Source organism: Podarcis cretensis, assembly GCF_951804945.1.
Source record: "Podarcis cretensis genome assembly, chromosome: 12".
Taxonomy (NCBI): Eukaryota; Metazoa; Chordata; class Lepidosauria; order Squamata; family Lacertidae; genus Podarcis; species Podarcis cretensis.
The window spans coordinates 23,754,345-23,777,437 of NC_137181.1; the positions used below are offsets into that span (position 1 = coordinate 23,754,345).

Here is a 23,093-nt window from a genome sequence, read left to right on the forward strand (position 1 = left end):
AAAATAAGTGTTATATTTTGTCTTCAAGATTCTTTATCCTGGCCTTTTCAGATATCAGGTTTTTTAATACACCGCTCCGGATAGATTTCAGCTGCATCAACCTTTGCCATCATTACTTCTTTATTTTTGTTTGACCTTTTCAGAAATCATAGAAAAATGAGGCAATGCTGTACAACCATTAATTACTGTTGCTTCTATATTTTAAAGAATTTGAACCTACCCTATCCTTTAACTGCCAGTCATTTAATTATTGAATGTTCACAGCTTCTCCATTCTTATCCAACAAAACCCTTGCAGATGGCCACAGAAACATTTACAGGGCGATTTGCCCAGTTAACTACATGATACAGAACCTCCCACTTCTTGACCATTTGGTGGTGATGCATCATATTATCCTCTGTGATTATTGCGGCAGCTGTAGGTTTTTGTAAAAAAAAAAAAAATAATCAGTTTACTTAGTGACTGTAGTGCATATATTTTGTTAATAATATTTTGCACACAAGGGTGGAATTTAAATTCAAGAAAAATGTGGCCCCCCCCCAAATATGTGAGGCTGATGCAAACAATGTACCACAAGTGCAAAGCAAGAGCTGGAAACATGTTTAGAGCCAGGTGAAAACATTCCTCTTCTAGTCCTTTGGCTATCTAAACAATCTCTGTGTTTTTAAACTGTGTGTGTGTGTGTGTGTGTGTGTGTGTGTGTGTGTGTTGTTTTGTTTGCTATTCTGTTATGTATTTTTCTGTTGACTGTAAACTTTCCTGCGATGAAAGGATATACGGCTGAAGAGCCGTATATAAATGTAATAAAATAATGTTACATTTATATGTAATAAATGTCAAGAAAAGTGAATGAAGGAGCCACAAGTTATGGGCAAGTGTATTGCTTTTGATTATTCAGAAATGCTTAAGCCTTTTGTCTTTAACATAAACGGGCTTTATAGTAGGGAGGTGCCATTTTTTACAATATTGTTTTCTGTTGGTGTGAGGTTTTCAGCTCACAGAACTCATTTAGAGGAGTTTTATCGGATTTGCAAGTATTGGGTTATACAAAACACATTTGCTTAAAATTTGCTTAAAATACTATTCCAAACCATGGTTTAGCATGAAGTCATGGGTTCCTGGGGAGGAGATTGCAGCTGCTCTGCTCCTCCTTGGTTCTTTTATCTCATAGTTATGAAGGAGGGAGCTTAACCATGAGCCTAGGTTCAGACAGTATGTTAAGCCAAACCTTGGTTTAGCAGCTATACCACACTATATTGAGCTAAAAGGACTGGAGAGGGGCACAGCAGGTACAAGCACCTCTCTGGGAGTCAACATGATCATACAGTCCAGGCAAGCCATAGTTTGGCTTACTGAGCCATGCCAACAACATGGGCGTAGCCAGTATTGGGGGGGCTAGAACCTCAGTTTGCTATGTATTTTTATTGATTTGGGGGGGGGCAGTTGCCCCTCCTCCCTGCCCCCCTTGGCTACACCCATGGCCAACAAGGCCATAGTATTTACTTTTGCTTTCTTTTATGTTCTGAAATATTTCAACCATTTCTTGCACTGTCTAAGAGTTCCATCTGGCATGTGGCTAAACTGAATACAAAACCTGGTTTCTCCTGAAGCAGTTACATACAGTGGGATGTATCCCATGCTGTTAATCCTCTGAAACAATGATTACTAATGAATAAGAAAGTAAATTCCCTTGATTTCAGTTAGATCCTTATGTTGGATAGTGTATATCGAGATACATGCTGTTGAATCGGACCAATATTGGTTGAAATCTAGCATAGTTTGGAGAACTGGAAGAAGTAAATACTGTGCTTTACCATAGTATCTAATAAAACATGAATGGCTTCAGGTGCCCTTTCTAGACCCAAAATATCGCCATGACCAGCTAGAGACATTTAGATGAATTTTGTGGTATGCAAATAGCATTATGTGGCCATCGTTTATTTTGCCCTTCTTCATGATCAGCCAGCTCTGCGTGCTAAGAATGCCTGCGGTAAAACTGTTCCATTGATTAAATGAAAGTAGATGTGCTAAGGTGTTGGCAGCATTTTGTTCACCCAAAGCTTCATTTGGTGGCATAGTATATAGTGAAAATAAGGTTTCTCTGTTTTCTGTTTGATAGGTCAAATACAAACGTGACTTTGAGGAAAGCAAAGGAAGAGGTTTCAGCATTGTAACTGACACACCAGAATTGCAAAGACTGAAAAGGACTCAGGAGCAAATTAGTAACGTATGTGGCCCATTGATAGTAGATCAGAAACGTGATGCACAAATGAAATGGCATGGTTGGATCCGATAGAATGTTTCCAGGTGTGAGTTTGTATGTATGTGGGGACTGGAATTGTTTTATGCTTTTGTGTTTGTTGTGCTTGAGTTCAAAGCTTTGTGTTGTTTGTGCAGCACAATTGTGGTGTGTGTTTCCCCTCTCCATACCAATTAAAGGTGGACATGCTGTTTACAAAATATTCATTCCTTTAGAGAAACAATTTCTTGCTAATAAGCACCTTTCTGCTTTCATGTAATGTGCAGGATAAAAGCAATAAACCAAATTTCCAGGTAACTTCATCTTGCAGAATTACTTTAATGGTTTTGCTTCTCTTTGCCATGTCTGTAACTCTTGGCTTTAATATGTAATGTGGGTCATGCTCAATCAGTGATGTGAGTTTTCTTCGAAAAAAATCCTGTGCAGATTAGGATAATCTGCACTGAAAATTTTCCAGAGTGCACTTGAATTTTTTCCCCTGATGTCCTGGAGAGCAGAAGTGGACACAAGTGCTTCCTTGACCTCCTGGTAGGTAAGTCACTACTGCTTACCAGAAATGGGAGAGGCGAGGCAGCAGGGATATGGTGAAAATGCACAAGCCGGAGCTAATCTGGCACCCCTGCCAGTGCGTTTGCACCACACCTCCTTCCTTTCCACCTCGTCCTTCCGTAAGTGCCTCCACCCAGCCATGCTATCTGCTATTGTTACAAAGCGCTCTGTAGCAATGCTTGTCTTACTTGCATCTGGTATGCAAAACTCAAAACTGGTGCCTTATAGTGCACTTGCAATTGACTTCAATATATTATTTCATCTAATTCTTATTTTAACTGCCTTTAGATATACCACACAGCCAAGTTGTATTGACTAAAACATGATTGAAATTGCCAAGAAAAAGGGTTGATTTTAAATAATTGGTTTCCAAACAAGCATGCATACCATTTGGTTATTGGGACAAATTAAAACACATCTCTTTTGACAGCAAATAGTCTTTATACTGCTCAGGACTATAAAACAAGGCTTCTGGCCACGTAGTTTGCATGATTTTGCATTCCACAATTTGCATCTTGCTTTTGGGGATGTGTTGTTGTGAAGTTCTGAAGGTGTAGTGGTTCGCTCCTTTAGGTCTGGTTTATGGAAATGGGTTAGAACCTCAGAAATAATGAGCTTACATGCAGCTGCCTCCTGTTAAGGCTTCAAGACCAGTGTCACAAGGTATTTGGGTGGAAGAGGTGAATGCCCATGGTCTAAGTTCCCATAAAACCTGGATTGGTGGGAGCTCTTGGCAGCTAACCAGCCAAGGTCAGCGTCTGTTGGGGCTTTTGACATCATCTCCTTCCATTGCTCAGCCTACAGAGATTTAAGTGTAAGCATTTATGTTAATTAGCTGAATAAGTTAGTGGTGTTTTTTTTTTAACCTTCTGAGCTATTTTAATCTGTGTAAATATTTGGAGTTTTTCTCTCTTGTAGAGAAAGTAAAGTCTGTGTATGGTTTTATGAAATTTGGTCTGGTCTGAGTTCCTGAACCCTTTAATTTTGACCATGCTTTTCAGAGCAAGGGTCATCTACCACACAAGGTAAGGGTTATTATTATTATTATTTTAAATAACTAGTAGAAATGTATAAGAAAGTGCTGTGGGACATGGGAAGTGTGTGGTTGGTTTATAAGCTCCTTCCTTCTCCTACCCCCCCCCCAAATTCCTTTCCTTTCTCTTTTCAGAGCTATCAGTGTTATACCGTATTTTCACTGATGTTAATGCTAACCATGGTTGAGATCAAGTTTCATGTCTCCTGCTGTTCAGAAAAATACCAATAAAATTTGAATGGTAAGCAGGCTAGCGTATGACATATCAAGATGGAAATTTATCACGAGAGGATGTCCATTTGTATGCTGTAAAGAGCCTGCCAACCTCCTATTGAAAGATGCAATTTTTCAAGCAAGCAATGCCTCCAGAAGTCAGTGGGAATGGGAATGCTTTGAAGAGAAGCTCTCACAGAAGCAGAATCAAAGGCTTGATAGGATTCTGTTGTCATGGCAGTCACAAACTCAGTGTCTTGTATGGATTGCTCTAGGAAAATTAAATAAATTAACTGCTTCTCTTTAATGACAAGTTTTAGACATTTTGGTTCACCTTTCCATGGTTGGATGGCCATTTTAAATTGCCTGTGCATTTTTCAATTTGTGTGGTGTGATTTAAGATGCTCATAAATTATTTTTTTTCAATATTTCAGGTCTAAAATATTCACATCTATTCTGCTGAGGAGAGAGAACACACACTGACTTGGGGGCCTCAAATCTGACTCTGTGCTTGGTGTACATTCACATTGCGTGATCAGGACCATTCTACACCCCTGTAATTGGCATTTTTTGTGGGGTATGTTAGATACTTTCATAATGAAAACATATATACTTTCATGATGAAAGTATATTTCAGTCTCCATTTTTCCTCATTTTGTGAAGAATAAATAAAAATTTAATAATCATCTGAAGTAAGAAATGAGTTAGAAAATCGACACAAAGACCTCTTAAATATAAAAGGAGGATATCTATTCTGGAAGGCAGCCTAAAGTTTCGCACACATGCACACACCTTTGATTGTTTCCTAAAAACATTGGTTTGTTCTTATGTAGTACTGTTGATGGGCAGTCACTGGAGAACTTACCAGATTGCTTCCACCTGCTTACTGGAGAAAGTAGCAAAACCACTGATGACGTTATCACCCTGCGTTCCTGGCCCAAGGTAAGACAACACTGTCCTTGTGCTGGTGGTGGGGAAATGGCATCCGTTTGCATTTAGCATGCCTATTATCTGTCTCTGGGCAATAGGTAGTGAACAACCTCCAATAATTTGGGCTAAATGGCATTGCTGTTAGGTAGTTTTCCTCTGCTGACACAGACTGAAGGCATACCTTATAATTTAATTTCAAAGATGTCAAAGGGTCAGTACTGGAAATTGTGATGGTTGTATAATTCCACGCCACCCCTTTAAATGAAATCTCTTATTACATATATGTACGTGTTTCTAAAGCTATCTGTTAAGTTGTTAATGAAGAGAATATAAAGCTGTTTTGAAGGCAAATAACAAATCACAGGGTAAAACTTAGTAAAGATCAACACTCCTTTATTTATTTATTACATTTATATCCCACATTTCCTCTAAGAAGCTCTAGTTGACATATATGGTTCTCTTTCTCCCCATTTATTCCTCACAACAACCCTGTGAGGTAGGTTGGATTGAGAGACTGTGACTGAGCAGGGATTTGAACCCTGGTCTCCAGGGTCCTAGCCCATCACTCTTAATTTCTGTACCACACTGGCTCTAATATGGCATAAGCTTTCATGGGCCACAATCCACTTTGCCACATCCAGTGAATCATGCAATGAGCTCTATGAAATCAAATGGCTTTATGGTTCTTGAAAGACAAACCCCAGCCCATGTGGCAAACCACTTTGAGAAACTCAAGAGATAAATTGTTTTCTTTGTTTTGTTTTTAATTTGTGTTATGACAGAGGGACCTGCTGTTGAAAGGATGAAAAGAAAGAAAGAGTAAAACTCTGCACGAGCCTTTGGGAGCACCGAAAACATTCCTTTGCATAGGAGCCAAACCCTAGGGGCCAAGGGGTGTTCACCCCCCCCCAAGCTGATGGGCATTGCCATTCAAATTGTGTGTGTGCACCATGTAATGTGATCAATTACGCAGGGTGAGGCTTACCTACCCCCCCAGTATTTTATTTAAGTTGGTACCCATATTCCTTTACACTATGGACTCATTTCCCAAAAGTGTATAAGCCAGCCTTCCTTAACCTAGCATGTTCCAGATGTTTTGGACTACAACTCCCATCAAACCCAGATAACAGATGTTTTTCTGCCCCACCACCGAATTTCTAGGCTCAGTATTTCATTTTAGTATTTGACATTTTCAGAAATGCTGCATTTGTGTGTGTGTGTGTGTGTGTGTGATTTTCTCTTTATCATTCTGAGAGTTACGTATTTGTAAATATGAAGAACAATATGCTTCTCGTAGGGAAATTGCACTGGAAAGTTTCTTAGACCACAGATAGCCATATCAACAACTAAATTCACTATCTGCTGATGGTGATGTACTGTGCACTGTTTCTGGCTTTAACTGTACACTTAAAAAAAAATCCCTATAATTAGAATTGTTGGCACATTTGTGCAACCTGTTTACTTGCTCAAGCATAAGCTGTGCTCTGAAATTGATAAAACAGATTGCAGGGAGAATTGGCAAGCAAAGATGTTAAATCAAGGTCCATAGCACCACTTGGAAACTGCAGATCATTATTTAAGCGATTTACTTTACCTTCTCCAACTGATGTTCACACTGATCTCCTAAAGTACTAAATAACCCAATGCAGCTTTGAGAAATGAATGGATTCATGAGTTCCTATTCTAATAGATTCTACTGGATTGAAAATAGACATGAAAGCAAAAATGAAACAAAATGGGTCTACGTTCCTGGAGCCTAATAATTACATACCATCCATACTCATGAATTGCATGGTGTGATGATGAGGTAAAAAAATAATAATGCATGGAATCACTGAGCAATTCAGTTTGGTAGGCGTTTAGCTTTTCATACTGGAGTATGTGGTAGATTTTGATATTGCTAAAAGGTCCACAGATTAAAAGTATGTAACTCTGAAGAAAAAAGAGTGCATTGCCAGCTATGTGGGAAATCTGTGTTGGGTGGTCCTCTGATTATGGGGAAGCTCAGAACTAGAATGTGCTGTAGTTTGTATCTTAGCTTCCATGCATATCAGATTCTTATTAGGAGTGAAAGCTATAATGCATTTAATTGGTAGATTAATTAGCCAAAATTCTAATCTCATGCATACACATACTTCTCCCTGCTTAAAAGGAGAAGTGAAGATTGACCTGTGCACTGATGTGCCCTTTATGCATCAATGACAGATCCTAGTTCCTTTATTTGATGGAGAGTAAAAGGAAGCATAAAGGTGTTTTTCTCCCCTTCAGCGCCTTTCTGCTAATCTTTAGATAATTTGCCCTTCAGGATGCAAATGCTACAGCTTTCCTACTATAAATAAAAACCACAGCAACTGAAGCCAACTGTGCTCATTTGGAAACCAATGTCAACGTTTCTTTTAAATCTGGCTCTTTCACAGTACAGATGGATTCAAACTCTTAATTTTTAAAAGGACTATTGTCTGTTTAAATAAAATTTAAGGATCAGTTAAATTTGTGTATAAATTTAAATATGGCTAAAAACAATATTTTTTAAATGGTGATGTGTGTCATAATGGGAATCATCTCAGAAGAAAACAAAGGATGGGGGGAATGCATTTGCTAAGGTGACACTTTGTACCAGGAAATAGTTATATCAATACATTAATATTTCTCTCGCATGCCCAGTTATTCAGATGTGACACCTTTTTAGTCATTCTATAGGTTTTTAAACTATTAATCCAGCCAGTTAATTGATTATTCCTTGCAGCTTCATTTCTAACCAGTTTTGGCCCCAATGTGCTGGTGTTAAGAATTGAGAATATTCTGTATTTTGGAGTTGGTGTGTTTCTGCTTTTTTGGTCCAAGGACAGCATTACTCTAGTGCAGGCATGGCTAAACTTGGCCCTCCAGCTGTTTTGGGACTACAACTCCCATCATCCTTAGCTAACAGGACCAGTGGTCAGGGATGATGTGAACTGTAGTCCCAAAGCAGCTGCAGGGCCAAGTTTGGCCATGCCTGCACTAGAGTAATGCCTGCTCTAGTGGAAAACTGTATTCTAAAAGTGGGTGGGGCTAGACCCACACATAGTCACGCAAACAAAGAGTTATTTCCCATGAAAACAGAAATATGTTCTTAGAAAAATGTTCTTAGAAACATTGTTCAAGTTTTACTTTTTATTTTCTGAAAAAACAAATAGAAATGCTCCAACACACTTTAGTTATCCTGACTATGCAAAAAAGGCAAAAAGTGCTCAGTAATACCTGCAAAATGATGTAATTGAAGCCAATGCAGACAGCTATGTTGCAAGCCCTGCATTATGGCTGTTGAAAGCAACTGCATCTGGAAAATTGCATGCATGCAGCTGCAAAAGGCATTGACTATCTTTTGCATATTTGAAGCAAAAGCAAGTCTGCTGAGACATTTCCTTGCTGCCTTGATATTGCAGCTGCTCTTACTGAAGATGGAATCACAATTGTACATTTTGCAGAAAACCAAATCCACTTTCTCTCTTGGCTGTTTCCTGCTGAACAGCTAAGGTTTGGAAGAGACCAAGAGGTCCTGGTCAAATCTGGTTTTAGACCGCATCTGTAGCCTGGAGGTTTCCAATCCCTGTTCTGTTATTGCACAACAAAAATAATATCCATTGCAACAAGATCGTAATAAGTTCCTTCTGGGTTAGGCCAGTGGCCCATCTAGTCCAGCATCTTATTCTCACAGTGGCCACCCAGATGCCTATGGGAAAACAGCAAGCAGGATTTGAGCACATTAGGACTCTCCTGTGGTTTCCAGGAGCTGATATTTGGAAGCATTACTACCTCTGACCATGGAGGCAAAGCATAGCCATTGATAGCCTTAGGTAAAGGTAAAGGCACCCCTGACCATTAGGCCCAGTCATGACCAACTCTGGGGTTGCAGTGCTCATCTCGCTTTATTGGCTGAGGGAGCCGGCTTCCGGGTCATGTGGCCAGCATAACTGAGCCGCTTCTGGCGAACCAGAGCAGCACACGGAAACACCGTTTACCTTCCTGCGAGAGCGATACCTATTTATCTACTTGCACTTTGACGTGCTTTCAAACTGCTAGGTGGGAAGGAGCAGGGACCGAGCAACGGGAGCTCACCCCGTCGTGGGGATTCGAACCGTTGACCTTTAGATCGGCAAGTCCTAGGCTCTGTGGTTTAACCCACAGTGCCATCTGCGTCCCTTATTGATAGCCTTACCTCAACAAATTTGTCCAATCCCCTTTCAAAGCCTTCCAAGTTGGTGGCCATCATTGTCTCCCAAGGGAGTGAGTTCCATTGCTTAACTAAGTGCTACATGAAGAAATACATCCTTTTATCCTGTTCTGAATCTTCCGACATCCAGCTTCATTGGGGACCCACAAGTGTTATGAGAGAAGGAGAAAAATTTCCTCCACTTTCTCCATGCCATGTATACTTTTACAAACTTCTATCATGTCCCCTCTTATAGGCTTTTTCTCTGAACTAAAAAGTCCTAAACACCACAACCTTACCTCATAGGTCGGGTTGCCATATTTCAAACCCCGTCTTACAAAAATGCCCCCAAAAGCGATTTACCCTGGACGTCAATTCTGCCTTTGAAATCCCAGTAATGTCCAGGAAAATCAGGACATATGGCATCCCTACATAATGACAACTCTAGGTTTCACCCCACAGATCCTACTTGACATGGGGTATGAACAAGCAAAAAAACCCATCAAACAGCGTGTGGAAGACACTGAATGCCAAGCCAGATGACTGAATGTCCTGAATACTTGAAGGAGTCCTGCACAGATGTTAAGCTGCCAGAGAGGCCTTTCTTGGTGTTGTGCCATTAGGTGTCATACCCAGCATGGTTTGATGATGCCCTACTTATGAAGCTCCCTGCCTCAGGAATATAGCTGGTGACTATGCTGCTTACATCCAGATGCCCATTTAAAACTTGGCTATCGACCTAGTCCTTTGGGAGCAACTAGCAGATTAAGTGATGGCTACAGTTTCAGGGATGCAGGAGGCGCTGTGGTCTACACCACAGAGTCTAGGACTTGCTGATTGGAAGTTCGGTGGTTCGAATCCCCGCAACGGGGTGAGCTCCCATTGCTTGGTCCCAGCTCCTGCCAACCTAGCAGTTCAAAAGAACATCAAAGTGCAAGTAGATAAATAGGTACTGCTCCGGCGGGAAGGTAAACGGCGTTTCTGTGCACTGCTCTGGTTTCTCCAGCTTAGTCATGCTGGCCACATAACCAGGAAAAACTGTCTGTGGAAGCGGACAAACACTGGCTCCTTTGGCCAGTAAAGCAAGATGAGTGCCGCAACCGCAGAGTCGTATGCGACTGGACTTAACTGTCAGGGGTCCTTTACCTTTGCCTTTTTACAGTTTTATGATGGGTTGAAATATATTTTTAATTTTAAATTATAGTGGACTCTGCATTTTTATTGAGGTTTTACCTTGAGCTCTTTGGATATAGCTGTATAAAATTCTTTTAAAGGCCTAATAGTTATAAAACACACAGGATTCATCTTACATTTTTAACAGGAAAGAATTAAGGGAGTTGTGTGAAATATTCTACAATTTTGGATGAGTTGTTTTCACTTAAAATAGTATTGCATGCCTTAATCTTTAGCACAGAGTAAGAGCAGAATATTTTGGCAATGTGTTTGAATTATTCAGATAATTCTCACTCTGGCCAGAGTGGTTGCATATGTTGAGTACTGCATCTTGCTTGTAGCATGAACAGCTTGCATCTTTACTTGTTAGCTTGCTTTGGCTGTTTGACTCCTTCCAGGGATTTTATAAACTTAACTTTTTCTGAAGGCATTCTGTTGCACAGAGCAGTCAGTCAGTTGAATCTCATGCAGCTCTCCCTTTAACATCAAGGTCGGCTGTTTTTATATGAACAGGGACTGAAGTGCAGATATGAATGTCTTTCTGCCAATTGGCAAGCTTGTAGTAGTAAGGGACATAGTAACTTTTGTATGTATTACTTGCCTAATGCTTGTGAACTTTTTGAACTACCTGAACTGCTATTCAAAGTGGATTAAAGGGGGAGAGAGAGCATGAATTAGGTAGGATGCCCTGAAAAAGCTTCATCTGTGGAATGTGCTGCCCTCTTACCTGCTTGTGTGTGCCATACCGCGGTCCTCCTACCTTTCTCCTCAAGGTCATCAAAGGAGCTTATGAGGAGCATAATGGAACATGCAAAAGAGGAAGGTGGAGAAAGCAAAATGTTTTTTTCTCCAGCTGCTAGCTTGCTATGCCTGCCTTGGAGTTATTTATTGCATTTTTATGATTCATCATCTGCCTGGTGACTGGGGAAGCATTTCTGTTGTGTTTAAAATGCTGAAATATAGATGAATAATACTGGATTCCTAGTCATTCTTCTACTTCGGATGGAGATTTTTGAATGCGCCAGCGTTGTTTTGTTTGTTTATTAGTCTTGATTCTTTGATACACTTTGTAGCAGGGTTAAATGGCCAGAACACCTTCCTTTTAAAGTATGACAGGGATGAGATTTTAAGGTTGCTGCAAGATACGGTATAGCAAAACGCAATATAAATTACACTACAGGAAGATCATCGTTAGAGAAAAGTGAGTTTTCTATTGTGAATCTGTTAAAACAAAATATGGTGTGCTTTTACTTTTAGAGGTCATAATGGTGTTTTCTTATAAATAAGTTGGATTTACTACAGCATTAGTATGCAAATATTAGTCTTGGGGGGGGGTACTTTGGAAAGGAGAAATCCAGCATAGACTGATGCTTATTGGGACTGATGCTTATTGGACAGACGGCAGGGAAACCAACAGTAGGTTGTATGTCTACTTTTGGGTAAAATCTGAAATAAAAAGTGCATTGGGGTGTTAGTATTTCACCATAGCTCTGTTTAAGTGAATATAAGCCTCTTTAGGCATGCTTGAGGTTCTTCATTGTATACCTGTGTTTTATATGTAGGATGAAAATATGATTTTAAATAGGAGTATTTTAAGAGATGTTGTTACCTAAGAAAGTTGTAGAATACTAGGAAATGTCTGTTGCATTTATTTCGAATGTAGCATTGCCTCCCAGCTGAACTGTAGATCTTGTAAATGTTTAAGAGAAAACGCTACTGAATATGAGAGAGGATATAATATAATGTATCATTTCTTACAATCCTAGAAATTGTTAATGACTTGCCAACACAGCAGATGCAACGTATCCACACTTGAGTAAATAAACTATTGTGGGCTGTATTCTTCAATGTAGCAAAAGGTCTGCTTACTTGAGTAGCTTGTTGCCTGGTTGGCGATGAGGCAATTTGTGAGGCCCAAGGAGCAGACACATCTGGAGGGGGACACATGTGGTTCACTGATTGACCAAAAAGGGCAGGAAGTTAAAATATTGACCTGCAATCTCATTTACCACTCTTCCTGTGGTTTGTGTCCTTGGCCCTGTCAATCTGTGCACCAGTGGTGCTGAGAAAGATTTTTTAGCATACCTCTCTGTCTGATTGGCAGATGGAGATGTTTCTATGCAGGGCTCTTCTTTCAATAAAGTATTTAAAGACTCTCTACTTTAGTGTGTATTTCAGCCTATTTTGGTTCATATATTTAGTTTTCTGACATCAATCCTGTGGGTATAATTCCATTAAAGCTATTCTGAGTGGGTACTTGGGGGCTATTATGAAATGTATTAGCAAAAGGGAATAAGCAACAGTAACAATGGACAGAGCATTCAAGGGGAGTAATAGTACCGCTCTATTCCGTCTTGGATGCGGGTGGTGCTGTGGGTTAAACCATAGAGCCTAGGACTTGCTGATCAGAAGGTCCGCGGTTCGAATCCCCGCGACGGGGTGAGCTCCCGTTGTTCGGTCCCTGCTCCTGCCAATTTAGCAGTTCGAAAGCACGTCAAAGTGCAAGTAGATAAATAGGTACCGCTCCGGCGGGAAGGTAAACGGCGTTTCCGTGCGCTGCTCTGGTTCGCCAGAAGTGGCTTAGTCATGCTGGCCACATGACCTGGAAGCTGTACGCTGGCTCCCTCGGCCAGTAAAGCGAGATGAGCGCCGCAACCCCAGAGTTGGCCACAACTGGACCTAATGGTCAGGGGTCCCTTTACCTTTACCTTTATTCCGTCTTGGTCAGACCTCCACCTGGAGTACTGTGTCCAGTTCTGGGCACCAAAATTTAAGAAGGATATTGACAAGTGGAAGGCATGCAGAAGAACATGCCCAAGATTATAAAGGGTTTGGAAACCAAGCCTTATGAGGAATGGTTGAGGGAGTTGGGTATGTTTTGCCTGTGTAAGAGGAGACTTATAGGAGATATGAAAGCCGTCTTCAAATATCTCAAGGGCTGTCACTAGTATTTTAACTGTTCATCAAATATTTGAGGATCTGTGGCAATAACTGAGGGGAAGCTAGTAGCCTCTGTCATTCTTCAGATCAGCAAAGCTATCAATAGAGCAACTGTTGACTAGTAGGAAAATCCCCAGGAAAATTCAAATGTTTACTTCTGCTTTAGGAGCATTTAGGAACAGACATTTCCAGTCCAACCAGTGAGACAAATATTTGTGTTCTCAGAAGAGACTGATCCCAATCATGATAATGATTTTATTCAACCATAATAAGGGCTTTATATAAGCTCCTCCAAATGAGTTGGTTTTGTGTTTTAGGGTGGTGTAAAACTAGATTACAGAATAGAGGTGGAGAAGTCCTTTCGACCAGATAAACTCTCTGTGGGCCACATTTGACTGGTGAGAAGGGCTTCCCACTTGTCCATTGCCTGACATCATATATAGCCAAAGATTATTCAAGATTAAAAGGTAATGCTAAACCAAACCATGGCTTAACTCTGGGTAGTATGACAGCAGCAGCTGGCCATAATTTTATTTTGGGAACCTGCTTGTTTTCACTAAGCCATAGTTTGCAAACTGGACTGTTTTGTCTTTCCATTGACAGATAAAATGCATGTTATCAATTGCATAAATGAGTTTGGTGATGGAGGAAAGAGTTTTCCTAATATTTCAACAAGTTCATTGTGCTTCTATAATTGAGAAATGGGATTTGTGTGTCTGAGTGAGGAATCCTGAGGTGCTCCAAGGAACATGATGAAGAGTCTGGCCTGGTTCACCTATAATGCAAAGCCATACATTGTTTCACCAAACTGTGATTTGTTTCAATGTCTAACCCAACTGAACAGAATAACCTTGGGTTTTATTCTGGCAACAAACCACAATGTGAAGTCAAGGTTTGTTGTTGGCTTATGAACCATGGATTGTTTAAACTCTGATTTGGCATTATGCCCCAACCCATAGGCTTGGTTTGTTTGGCCACCTCATTCTAGATGCTCACCAAGCTATAGGCAGGAGCAGCTAGAAAATAAATCAAGCCTTGGAAAACTAAGCTTTGGCTTGTTTGCTTATCTGTGAACAAAGCATGGTTAAAACAATCAACGGCTTAAGAGTTATGTGTGAATGCAGATGGTACATTTACACAGAGCTGTAAATCCATAGTATTAACTTTATTTTGAGAACATTAATTTAATACTTAAACAAATGCCCTAGATTTAGCTAATGAAAAGCATAGTGTTTTGCAGTTTGATGGAAAAAAGCATTAATCTGTTACTTCCTGACCCTGTCTGATTTGTAAGTGGTAGGGCTAGGATGAGACATGAAATAATACTGAAGCAGACATTACACATGCATTCACCCTGCTGATCCTTTTCATGATGTCATGGACTTAGATTCTATGGTTTCCAGTTTTCATATGATGGATTTTATAAGACGGCGAAAGTTCTCATAATTATCCAGATATTATAGCTACTGTACTGTTTTGGGTAGAGACAGTACGGCATAATTATTTTGCTTTTAGAAATAACATCTTTTATAAGTTTTATGTTGCATGAGGCATTTTAAATGATATTAAGTTCCTCTAAAATGTTCGGCTAACAAAGCCCTAAACATGTTTGTGCACACAGAGCACATTCTTTGCATTCAAGGTTTAATCCCTGACTTGTCTAGTTTTAAAAATCAGGTAGCAGGTGATGAGAGAGACCTTTCTTTGTTTGAGATGTTGGAATGCCACTTGCAGAGTGTTGTTGCTATAATATTTATATCCCACCTTTCCCCCTGACAGAGTAGTCAGTACTGTGATTAATAGACCAGTGGTTTGACAGGTGGTGCTTATCCAGTTTGGGGGGCCTCTGGTTGTGGCCCATCGTGGACACCCCCCCTTTGCCCTCACGGCCAATCATTGGGCTGCTGTGTGGCCAGCCACAATGGCTCCTGGGATAGCATGCCAAGGGAACAATTTGAATTTTCACCTATTCAGGGCCTTGGGTGGGTAGAGCTTTGGCAGCAGACTGGAGGGAGCAAGTCTTCACTACGGTCCGCTGCCAGGGAATAAAAGATGGCTGTGCTGCGGATCCTCAGCTGAGTCAACAGAAGAGCAACCCAGTTGCCCACCCTACATGTTATTCTTTAGACACCAGTAAAAAAAACCCTTGCTGTGGTTTAAGGTAGTCACGGTCTTAGGGGCCGGGCCTGTTTGGGGTTTTTCCTCATAGCAATCACCACAACTTTCAGTGGATGGAATCCTTAGTCCAGTTCTGCGTCTGGGGTGATTTAGTGCATTACCCCGAACTCAAGCAGGTTTGATTTCAGGGTTCCCCGGTAAAGGGGTCTGATTGGAAGTTTCTGTCCTGAAGCCACGTGGGGAGCAATAGGGCCATAGAACTTCGAGTAGTGGCAAGGGGAGGCCCAGCTTTGTTGACCTACATCTTGAGGTGGCATGCATAGCCCTGTCCAATCCTCAGCCTTCCCTCTGGAGGTCGATAATGGATACACACCCAGTGCCTAAGCCAAAGCTTATCTACAGCCTTAATCAATAAAGTTGTGACCAAATTTTAATCCCAGAAAGTTGTTGTGTCTTGTTTGCTCACCCTGTCATTCCTCATGTCTTTAACCACAAGGGTTGAGCACACTGTGAGTAGGTCTACATTATTGGGCAACTTCATGGCTGCCTGTCTTTGTGAACTTTGTGAACTATAAAATAATTTTATAGTCTCATCTAAGGCCATGGTGTTTGGCTTTTTCTTTTGGTCTATTATTTGTAACATTAAGAGACTTCTGTACAGTAATGCACTAGAAATTTAAGTTTTTAAAAATAAATGAATGATCTGACTGCAGCCAGAGCCCGTGGTAGATGTCAGGGAACTGCCAGCAGGGCCAGAGGGAGAGAGCGGGCTCCAGAGGGATTCCAGAGAGCGTCCCAGGATGGGGAGAGGCAGCCCATCTTCTGGGGAAGGGAATCAGCATAGCACCAGTGGAGAAGGGGGGCAGATGGGGGAATCGGTGAGGCGGTCCCATGACTCCTCGCCGGGGACCAGCGGGGAGAGTAGGGGTCCTCCGCTGCCCACACCCTCCTTGCGCAGAAGGCTTCCACGCAGGGAGAGAAGGCGGAGACTAGGGGTCAAAGAGCTTCTTTGCTGGAAGAAGTTCAAGAAACGCCCACTGACGGATTCTGCCAGCGATTGAGACAGCCACGGGCGAGTGGCTGTCCGGGCAGAAAAGGTTCACTCAGGCAACCCAGCCAGGTGTGGCGCCGGTTTACGCACGAGCAACCCCTAGAACCATTACAGCAATCTGTCAGTCTCTGACCTTGCTTGTGCGCAGCCCTGGAGAGGCAGCACGAGAGACGGAGCAATAAGCCGTGGTGCGAGGTCTGGTCGAGAGGAACCGAGACCTAGAGGCACATGTAGCTACCCTGACGGCACGGCTGGAGGAGAGACGGGCTCAGGATGCACAGGTCAGAACCACCCCCATCGCAAGGAAGGTACCGGGGCTGGTACACAAGTTTGGGGGAAAGCCCCAAGACTACAATGCTTTCCGAACGGAAGTTCAGTACGCTTTGGAACTGCAGAAAAATGACTTTGCTGATGACGGGGAGAGGGTGGCTTACATTGTGGGACATCTGCAGGATGGGGCGCGCGAATGGATCAGGCCCCTAATGGCGACGTAGAATAATGCCTTGAAGGACCTTAAGAAATTCTACCAGGCAATGGACGCGATGTTCTCCAGCGAGGTTGAGCAAAGCGTGACACGGCGGAAACTCATGGGGTGCAAGCAGGGGGGCCAGTCCGTCAGAAACTACTGGTCACGTTTTGCGATGTTAGTCCACAGACTCGGGTGGGATCTGGACTCTGAACCGATACAAATGTTGTTTGAGGCGGGTTTATCCCCCGAAGTGAAAGACGAGTTGTCCCGAGCGCCCCGGCCATGGTCGATGGATGAACTCACAAAGGCTGTGCTTGCGATCGGCGTACGCCAGGAAGCGCGGGCTTAGGAGAAGCGGGAGATAAGAGGGGAACGTTTCCATGACAACCGCATTCCTGAGATGCCGAGGGAGCGTTCCCAGGCGGCGGAGCCGATGGAAATTGATGGCGCGCGCGCACGAAGTTTCAAACGCTGGTGAAGGTCGGAAAAGGGAGGGAAAGGAGTGGAAAACTACCAAGAAGTGTTTCCTCTGTCAACGACCGGGACATTTTGCTAAGGTCTGCCCTCAACGAAAAGCCTGGCAGGGCATGGTGGGGGCTGCAGGCCACGACGAGAAGGGGGAGGAAGAGCAGGTGCAGGGAAATGACAACGCCTGGCTGCCAACCAGCAGGGGCAGCAGCCAGGCCAGCGACCAATAGAAGTGCCCCAGCCTGACCCCCCCAAGGCAGCTATAGCCATAGAAGTGGTGCTAGAACTCCCGAGTGGGCACCCCGTCAAAGTGAAGGGACTGCTAGATTCGTGCAGCTCATGTAATTTCTTCAGCAAAGACTTCGCTCTGGAGCACCAACTCCACGTGTTACCACTAGATTTTCCCTTGCAGGTGACCACCATCGATGGCAGGGAACTTCTGGGAGGGGAGGTGACACACCAGACACCGCCAATGCGAATGAGGGTCTCCAGGCACACGGAAACCATTGCCTTTCACGTAGCCACGCTGGCAGGACCCCCAATAATACTGGGAATGAGCTGGCTGGCAATACATGATCCAGTAGTGTCATGGCATCAGCGGTCAGTCACCTTTGGGTCAGCTTACTGCTTAGAACACTGTCTGGGAGGGAAGGAACCAAGAATGACGGTGGCCAGGGTGGCTGGGCTGGCCTTGGAACAAAAAGGGGAGGTGCCACCACAATATGCTGACTTGAAGGAGGTCTACAGCAAGAGGGAGGCAGATAGACTACCCCCCCCACAGGCCCTTTGACTGCCAAATCAACCTACTCCCAGGGGCTCAGTTGCCGGTGGGTAAGCTGTATGCCATGTCTGACTGGGAGATGCAGGAGTTGCGGCAGTTTATTGACAAGAACCTGAAGAGAGGGTTCATAAGGGAATCAAAGGCGGTGGGGGACAGTCCGGTGTTCTTTGTGGACAAAAAAGAGACTAATCAGCCCAGACTAGTCGTGGATTACCGGGCCCTGAACCTGGTGTCAGAACCCGTGACTTTCCCAATGCCCAGGATTGACGACATTTTAACACGGGTGAGGCAGGGGAAGATTTTTACCAAGCTGGACCTCAGGGGAACATACAATTTGATTAGGATAAGGGAGGGGGACGAATGGAAAACAACCATGTTCACCCCCCTGGGGGCTTTTGAGTACTTAGTCATGCCATTTGGATTACAATTGGGGTCCGCCTGCTTTCAAGCATTCATGCACCATGTGTTGGGGCCCCTGCTGTACAAGAATTGCGTAGCCTTTTTGGATGACGTCTTAATCTATTCGGACAATGGGAAGCAACACGTCAGAGACGTCAGGGAGGTGCTACAGAGATTCCAGAAGCATCAGTTGTGGGTCAAGCTGGAAAAATGCCAATTCCACGCCAGGGAGGTCGAGTTTCTGGGGTACAAGTTGTCAGACAAAGGCCTAGCTATGGACCCAGGCAAAGTGAAGGCAGTGCTGGAATGGAAAGCCCCCCAAAACCGAAAGGATGTGCAGAGGTTCCTAGGCTTCAGCAACTTCTACAGGAAGTTCATAAAGAACTTCGCTCACTTGACAGCGCCCATAACGTATTGTCTTAGTAGCAAAAAGAAGTTCGCGTGGACAGAGAGTGCACAGCAATCCTTTGAAAGGCTGAAGAAGGCGTTCGCCTCGGAAGAGCAGCTCCTGCACGTGGATCTGGAGAAGCCCATGAGACTGGAGACGGACACGTCCAACCGAGCCATTGGAGCGGTCCTTTTGCAGCCCGGGGCCAAGCAGAGCTGGAGGCCGTGTGCCTTTTTCTCAAGGAAGCTGAGCAAGTCAGAGCAAAACTACACAGTGTATGACCGAGAACTGCTTGCGATCTATGCGGCGTTTCGGCAATGGAGACATCTATTGATAGGGGCACAAGATCCAGGTCCGAACTGACCACAAGAACTTGGAATACTGGCGGATCGCGTGAGTGCTCAACCAGAGACAGATTCGATGGGCCCAGGAGTTCGCCAAGTTTTCCTTCGAGATCAGATATGTGCCGGGAGAGGAAAACGTAAGGGCAGGTGCTCTCTCCCGGAAACCGGAGTACATGGAAGGAGAGGGACCACCGGAGACCTGACATGTGTTTCCCGAGGTGTGTGGGGGAGCGTTGGTTGGGAAACGAGAACTGGCAGGGCTTACTAGAGACGATGCGTTCGCTCAGACAAAAATCAGGGAACTCCAAGACGGAAGGGAAGACAATGGAGGGTTTGAGGAAAAGGAAGAGCTACTGTACTATAAGGGGGCACTGTATGTACCGGGGGAGACCTTGAGGGGGAAGGTACTTAAACAACTCCACGACAACCCAACAGCTGGGCACTTTGGACAGCACAAGACCATGCTGCTTGTCACCAGGCAGTTCTGGTGGCCAAAGCTGAGGGAAGATGTACGAGAATATGTACGAGGGTGCGACCGATGCCAGAGGGCAAAGGGGGAGATGGCTGCCCCCGCAGGGTTACTGGAACCCTTACCTACACCGGGAAGGCCCTGGGAGGTGGTGTCCATTGATTTTATGACAGATCTGCCCAAGTCAAGGGGGAAGACAGCAGTCATGGTAGTAGTCGATCTACTGACAAAAATGTGCCATTTCATAGCTTGCTCACATGCGGCAACAGCAGAGGAGACAGCCAGGCTGTTTGTGGATCACATTTTTAGACTGCATGGGGCTCACTTGAGGGTAATCTCGGATCGCGGGAAACAATTTACTTCCCAGTTCTGGAGGAAGCTCATGAGCTTGCTACAGGTCAAGGTGAGTTTCTCGATGGCAAGGCACCCAGAGACCAATGGACAAGCAGAAAGAGCGAACGGTATACTCCAGCAATACCTACGCTGCTACGTCAGCAAGAGACAGAACGACTGGGTAGAGAAATTAGCTTTGGCTGAAGTTGTGTACAATAATGCTGAACATGTGTCCATGGGAATGAGCCCTTTCATGGCCAATTATGGGTGTCACCCCAGGGCCTTCCCGGGGAGGGGGGAGGAAGGATGGAGTGTACCTGCGGCTGAGCAATTTGTGGAGGAAATGGAGGCCTTGCACCAGCAACTCAGGGTGAACTTGGAGCGGGCCAAGGAAGTTTACAAGAGGGAGGTGGACAGGCACCGTCAGGAGGGGGAGGCCATACGAGTGGGAGACCGAGTGTGGTTGTCAACCCAAGGGTTACCCCTAAAAGGAGGGTGCAAGAAGCTGCAGCCGAGGCGGCTGGGGCCTTTTGAGGTAATACAGCAGGTGAACCCAGTGGCATTCAAACTCAAGTTGCCTGACAGCATGAAGATACATCCGGTGTTCCATAGGTCCCTACTTTCACCGTAGGTGGATGGAGGTGGATGTCAGGGAACTGCCATCAGGGCCAGAGCGAGAGAGCGGGCTCCAGAGGGATTCCAGAGAGCGTCCCAGGATGGGGAGAGGCAGCCCATCTTCTGGGGAAGGGAATCAGTGTAACACCAGTGGAGAAGGGGTTCAAGAAACGCCTACTGACGGATTCTGCCAGCGATTGAGACAGCCACGGGCGAGTGACTGTCTGGACAGAAAAGGTTCACTCAGGCAACCCAGCCAGGTGTGGCGCCGGTTTACGCACGAGCAACCCCTAGAACCATTACACTAGATTACGCACGAGCAACCCCTAGAACCATTACAGTAGATTGGAGCAAGGTTTTTAGAAGGAGGAATGGCATCTGCGCTGAGTGAAAGACAGACTGTTCCAGTCGCTGAGAATGGCAGGAATGGACGAAGATAAGCATAGCATGAATATGAACTTGTGGCAGTAAGAAAAGGAATAAGGGGGAACAGATAAGGTGACACAAAAATGCAATCCAATATAGGCTGCAAGTGACAAGATGAAGTAGGACAGATTCTTTTTTTCAAACCAATAGCTTATTTATTAAGGTTTACATATTCAGGCTGTCACTAGAAAGTTAATTTCCAGGAGGGCCAAGGGCATAACTTGGATGAGCTTTTAGGCTTTTATCTTTCTGATGATCTCATAGGCAGCCAGAGTCTGCCTTTCTGTTAAAAAAAAATAAAATACTATCTAGCGCCAGGGGCTGGTTTGAATCTATACCAATGAGCTTTGTGGATTTTTCTAGAGCATGAGAGGCGACTTTAAAGTCTCATCAAAACCCCAGAGATAATAATCTGTAAATCAAAATGGCATGAGGCTTTGCCAGGAGGCAGAAGAGGGAAATGTCAAATCTTATTTATACATACCTTTCCCAACATGGAGCCTTATTTCATTTCCTAACACACTTTTAAATCTAGCATGCAATAATCCTGCTTTACTATGTTAGTAATTTAAACCACTCCGCAGCTAATGTCACCAAACGCAAGCTAGAAATTAAGCATATGCAGAGAATTGTATAGCTTCATATTTGTACTTATCAACCCAGATGCTTTCAAAAGCATCGACAGCTGTAAACAGTAGTGCATCACAAGCAGAAAGGGTGTTCTGTAAATTGAAGCAAGAAAGTCGCAACCCCAGATGAAAGCTTATAAAAAGCAAAATAACTGGTATTTTATCTTGCAGCAGGTCAATAATAGATCTGCCACCTTCCACACATTTTAAATTTAATTTGCTTGTTAACACATTGTGTTTTAATGCAGTAACCGACTTACCTGTAGTTTGAAATATTAGGTCAAATGTTTGGAATAAATGCACTTTTTATAAAAATCACATAAAACTATCTTAAGCTAATTACACTTTGAAAATGTTGCTCATTGAGCTGTTCATTTTAGATAGCACCTAAGGGTACTGACATATGGTTCATTCAGAATTCGCTGCTTCATAGGATGGTTCACCCAGGTTATGGCTTAATGAAATAACCATTTATGCAGAGCCCTTCTAGTGCATCACCACCACTCTAAGATTTTGGTTGTAGTCTCTTTAGTTTTGACATACCTAGTCCACTTTCCTATCTTTCACAGCTGAAAAAGGACCAAGTGCCAAGAGCAGAAGACAGCAGCCCCTATAGGCTAGTATCTCAGGAAAATTAAGAAATGAATCACAATCTCCTCCACTGATGTCATGGCTGCTATATGAAAGGAGGAAAAGCTCTCTGCACAGGCCCATAACTCAGTTGCAGAGCACACGTCTTGCAGGTGCCAGGTACTTTATCTATGCACTGTATGTGCCCAGATAAGAAATGGGGTTCCTAGGCTAATTCTAGTTCTTATTGAGTCCTGACTGCTCTGTCTTGTAGCTGCCAAGTTCTACCGAGCACTGGAGCAGATGTTCAGATGGTAGGATAAAGGTAAAGGGGCTCCTGACAATTAGGTCCAGTCGTGGTCGACTCTGGGGTTGCGGCACTCATCTCGCTTTATTGGCCAAAAGAGCAGGCATACAGCTTCCGGGTCACGTGGCCAGCATGACTAAGCCGCTTCTGGCGAACCAGAGCAGCGCATGGAAACGCCGTTTACCTTCCCTGCCGGAGCAGTACCTATTTAACTACTTGCACTTTGACGTGCTTTTGAACTGCTAGGTTGGCAGGAGCTGGGACCGAGCAATGGGAGCTCACCCCGTCGCCGACCTTCTGATCAGCAAGCCCTAGGCTCTGTAGTTTAACCCACAGCGGTAGGGTATGGAACCCCAATTAATAAAATGTACAAAGACCCCAAATATGTCTTGATTAGGTTGCCCTATTAAAACTCTCTAGTGATTTCCCCACAGCA

At 43.8% G+C, this 23,093-nt stretch overlaps 1 protein-coding gene across 9 annotated transcripts in view; it reads left to right on the forward strand.

Annotated features, from left to right (window-relative positions):
• The window catches only part of NEBL (nebulette), a 186,787-nt gene that overhangs the window by 100,769 nt on the left and 62,925 nt on the right, over positions 1-23,093 (forward strand). For 3 of the 9 annotated variants that reach the window (XM_079948298.1, XM_079948290.1, XM_079948297.1), the window contains exon 4: positions 2,120-2,227. In XM_079948298.1, the coding sequence (XP_079804424.1) occupies positions 2,120-2,227 (108 nt within the window). Of the gene's footprint in view, positions 1-2,119; positions 2,228-4,829; positions 4,998-23,093 lie in introns of those variants that run through there. The other 6 variants (XM_079948296.1, XM_079948294.1, XM_079948292.1 and 3 more) reach the window with 6 other exon arrangements.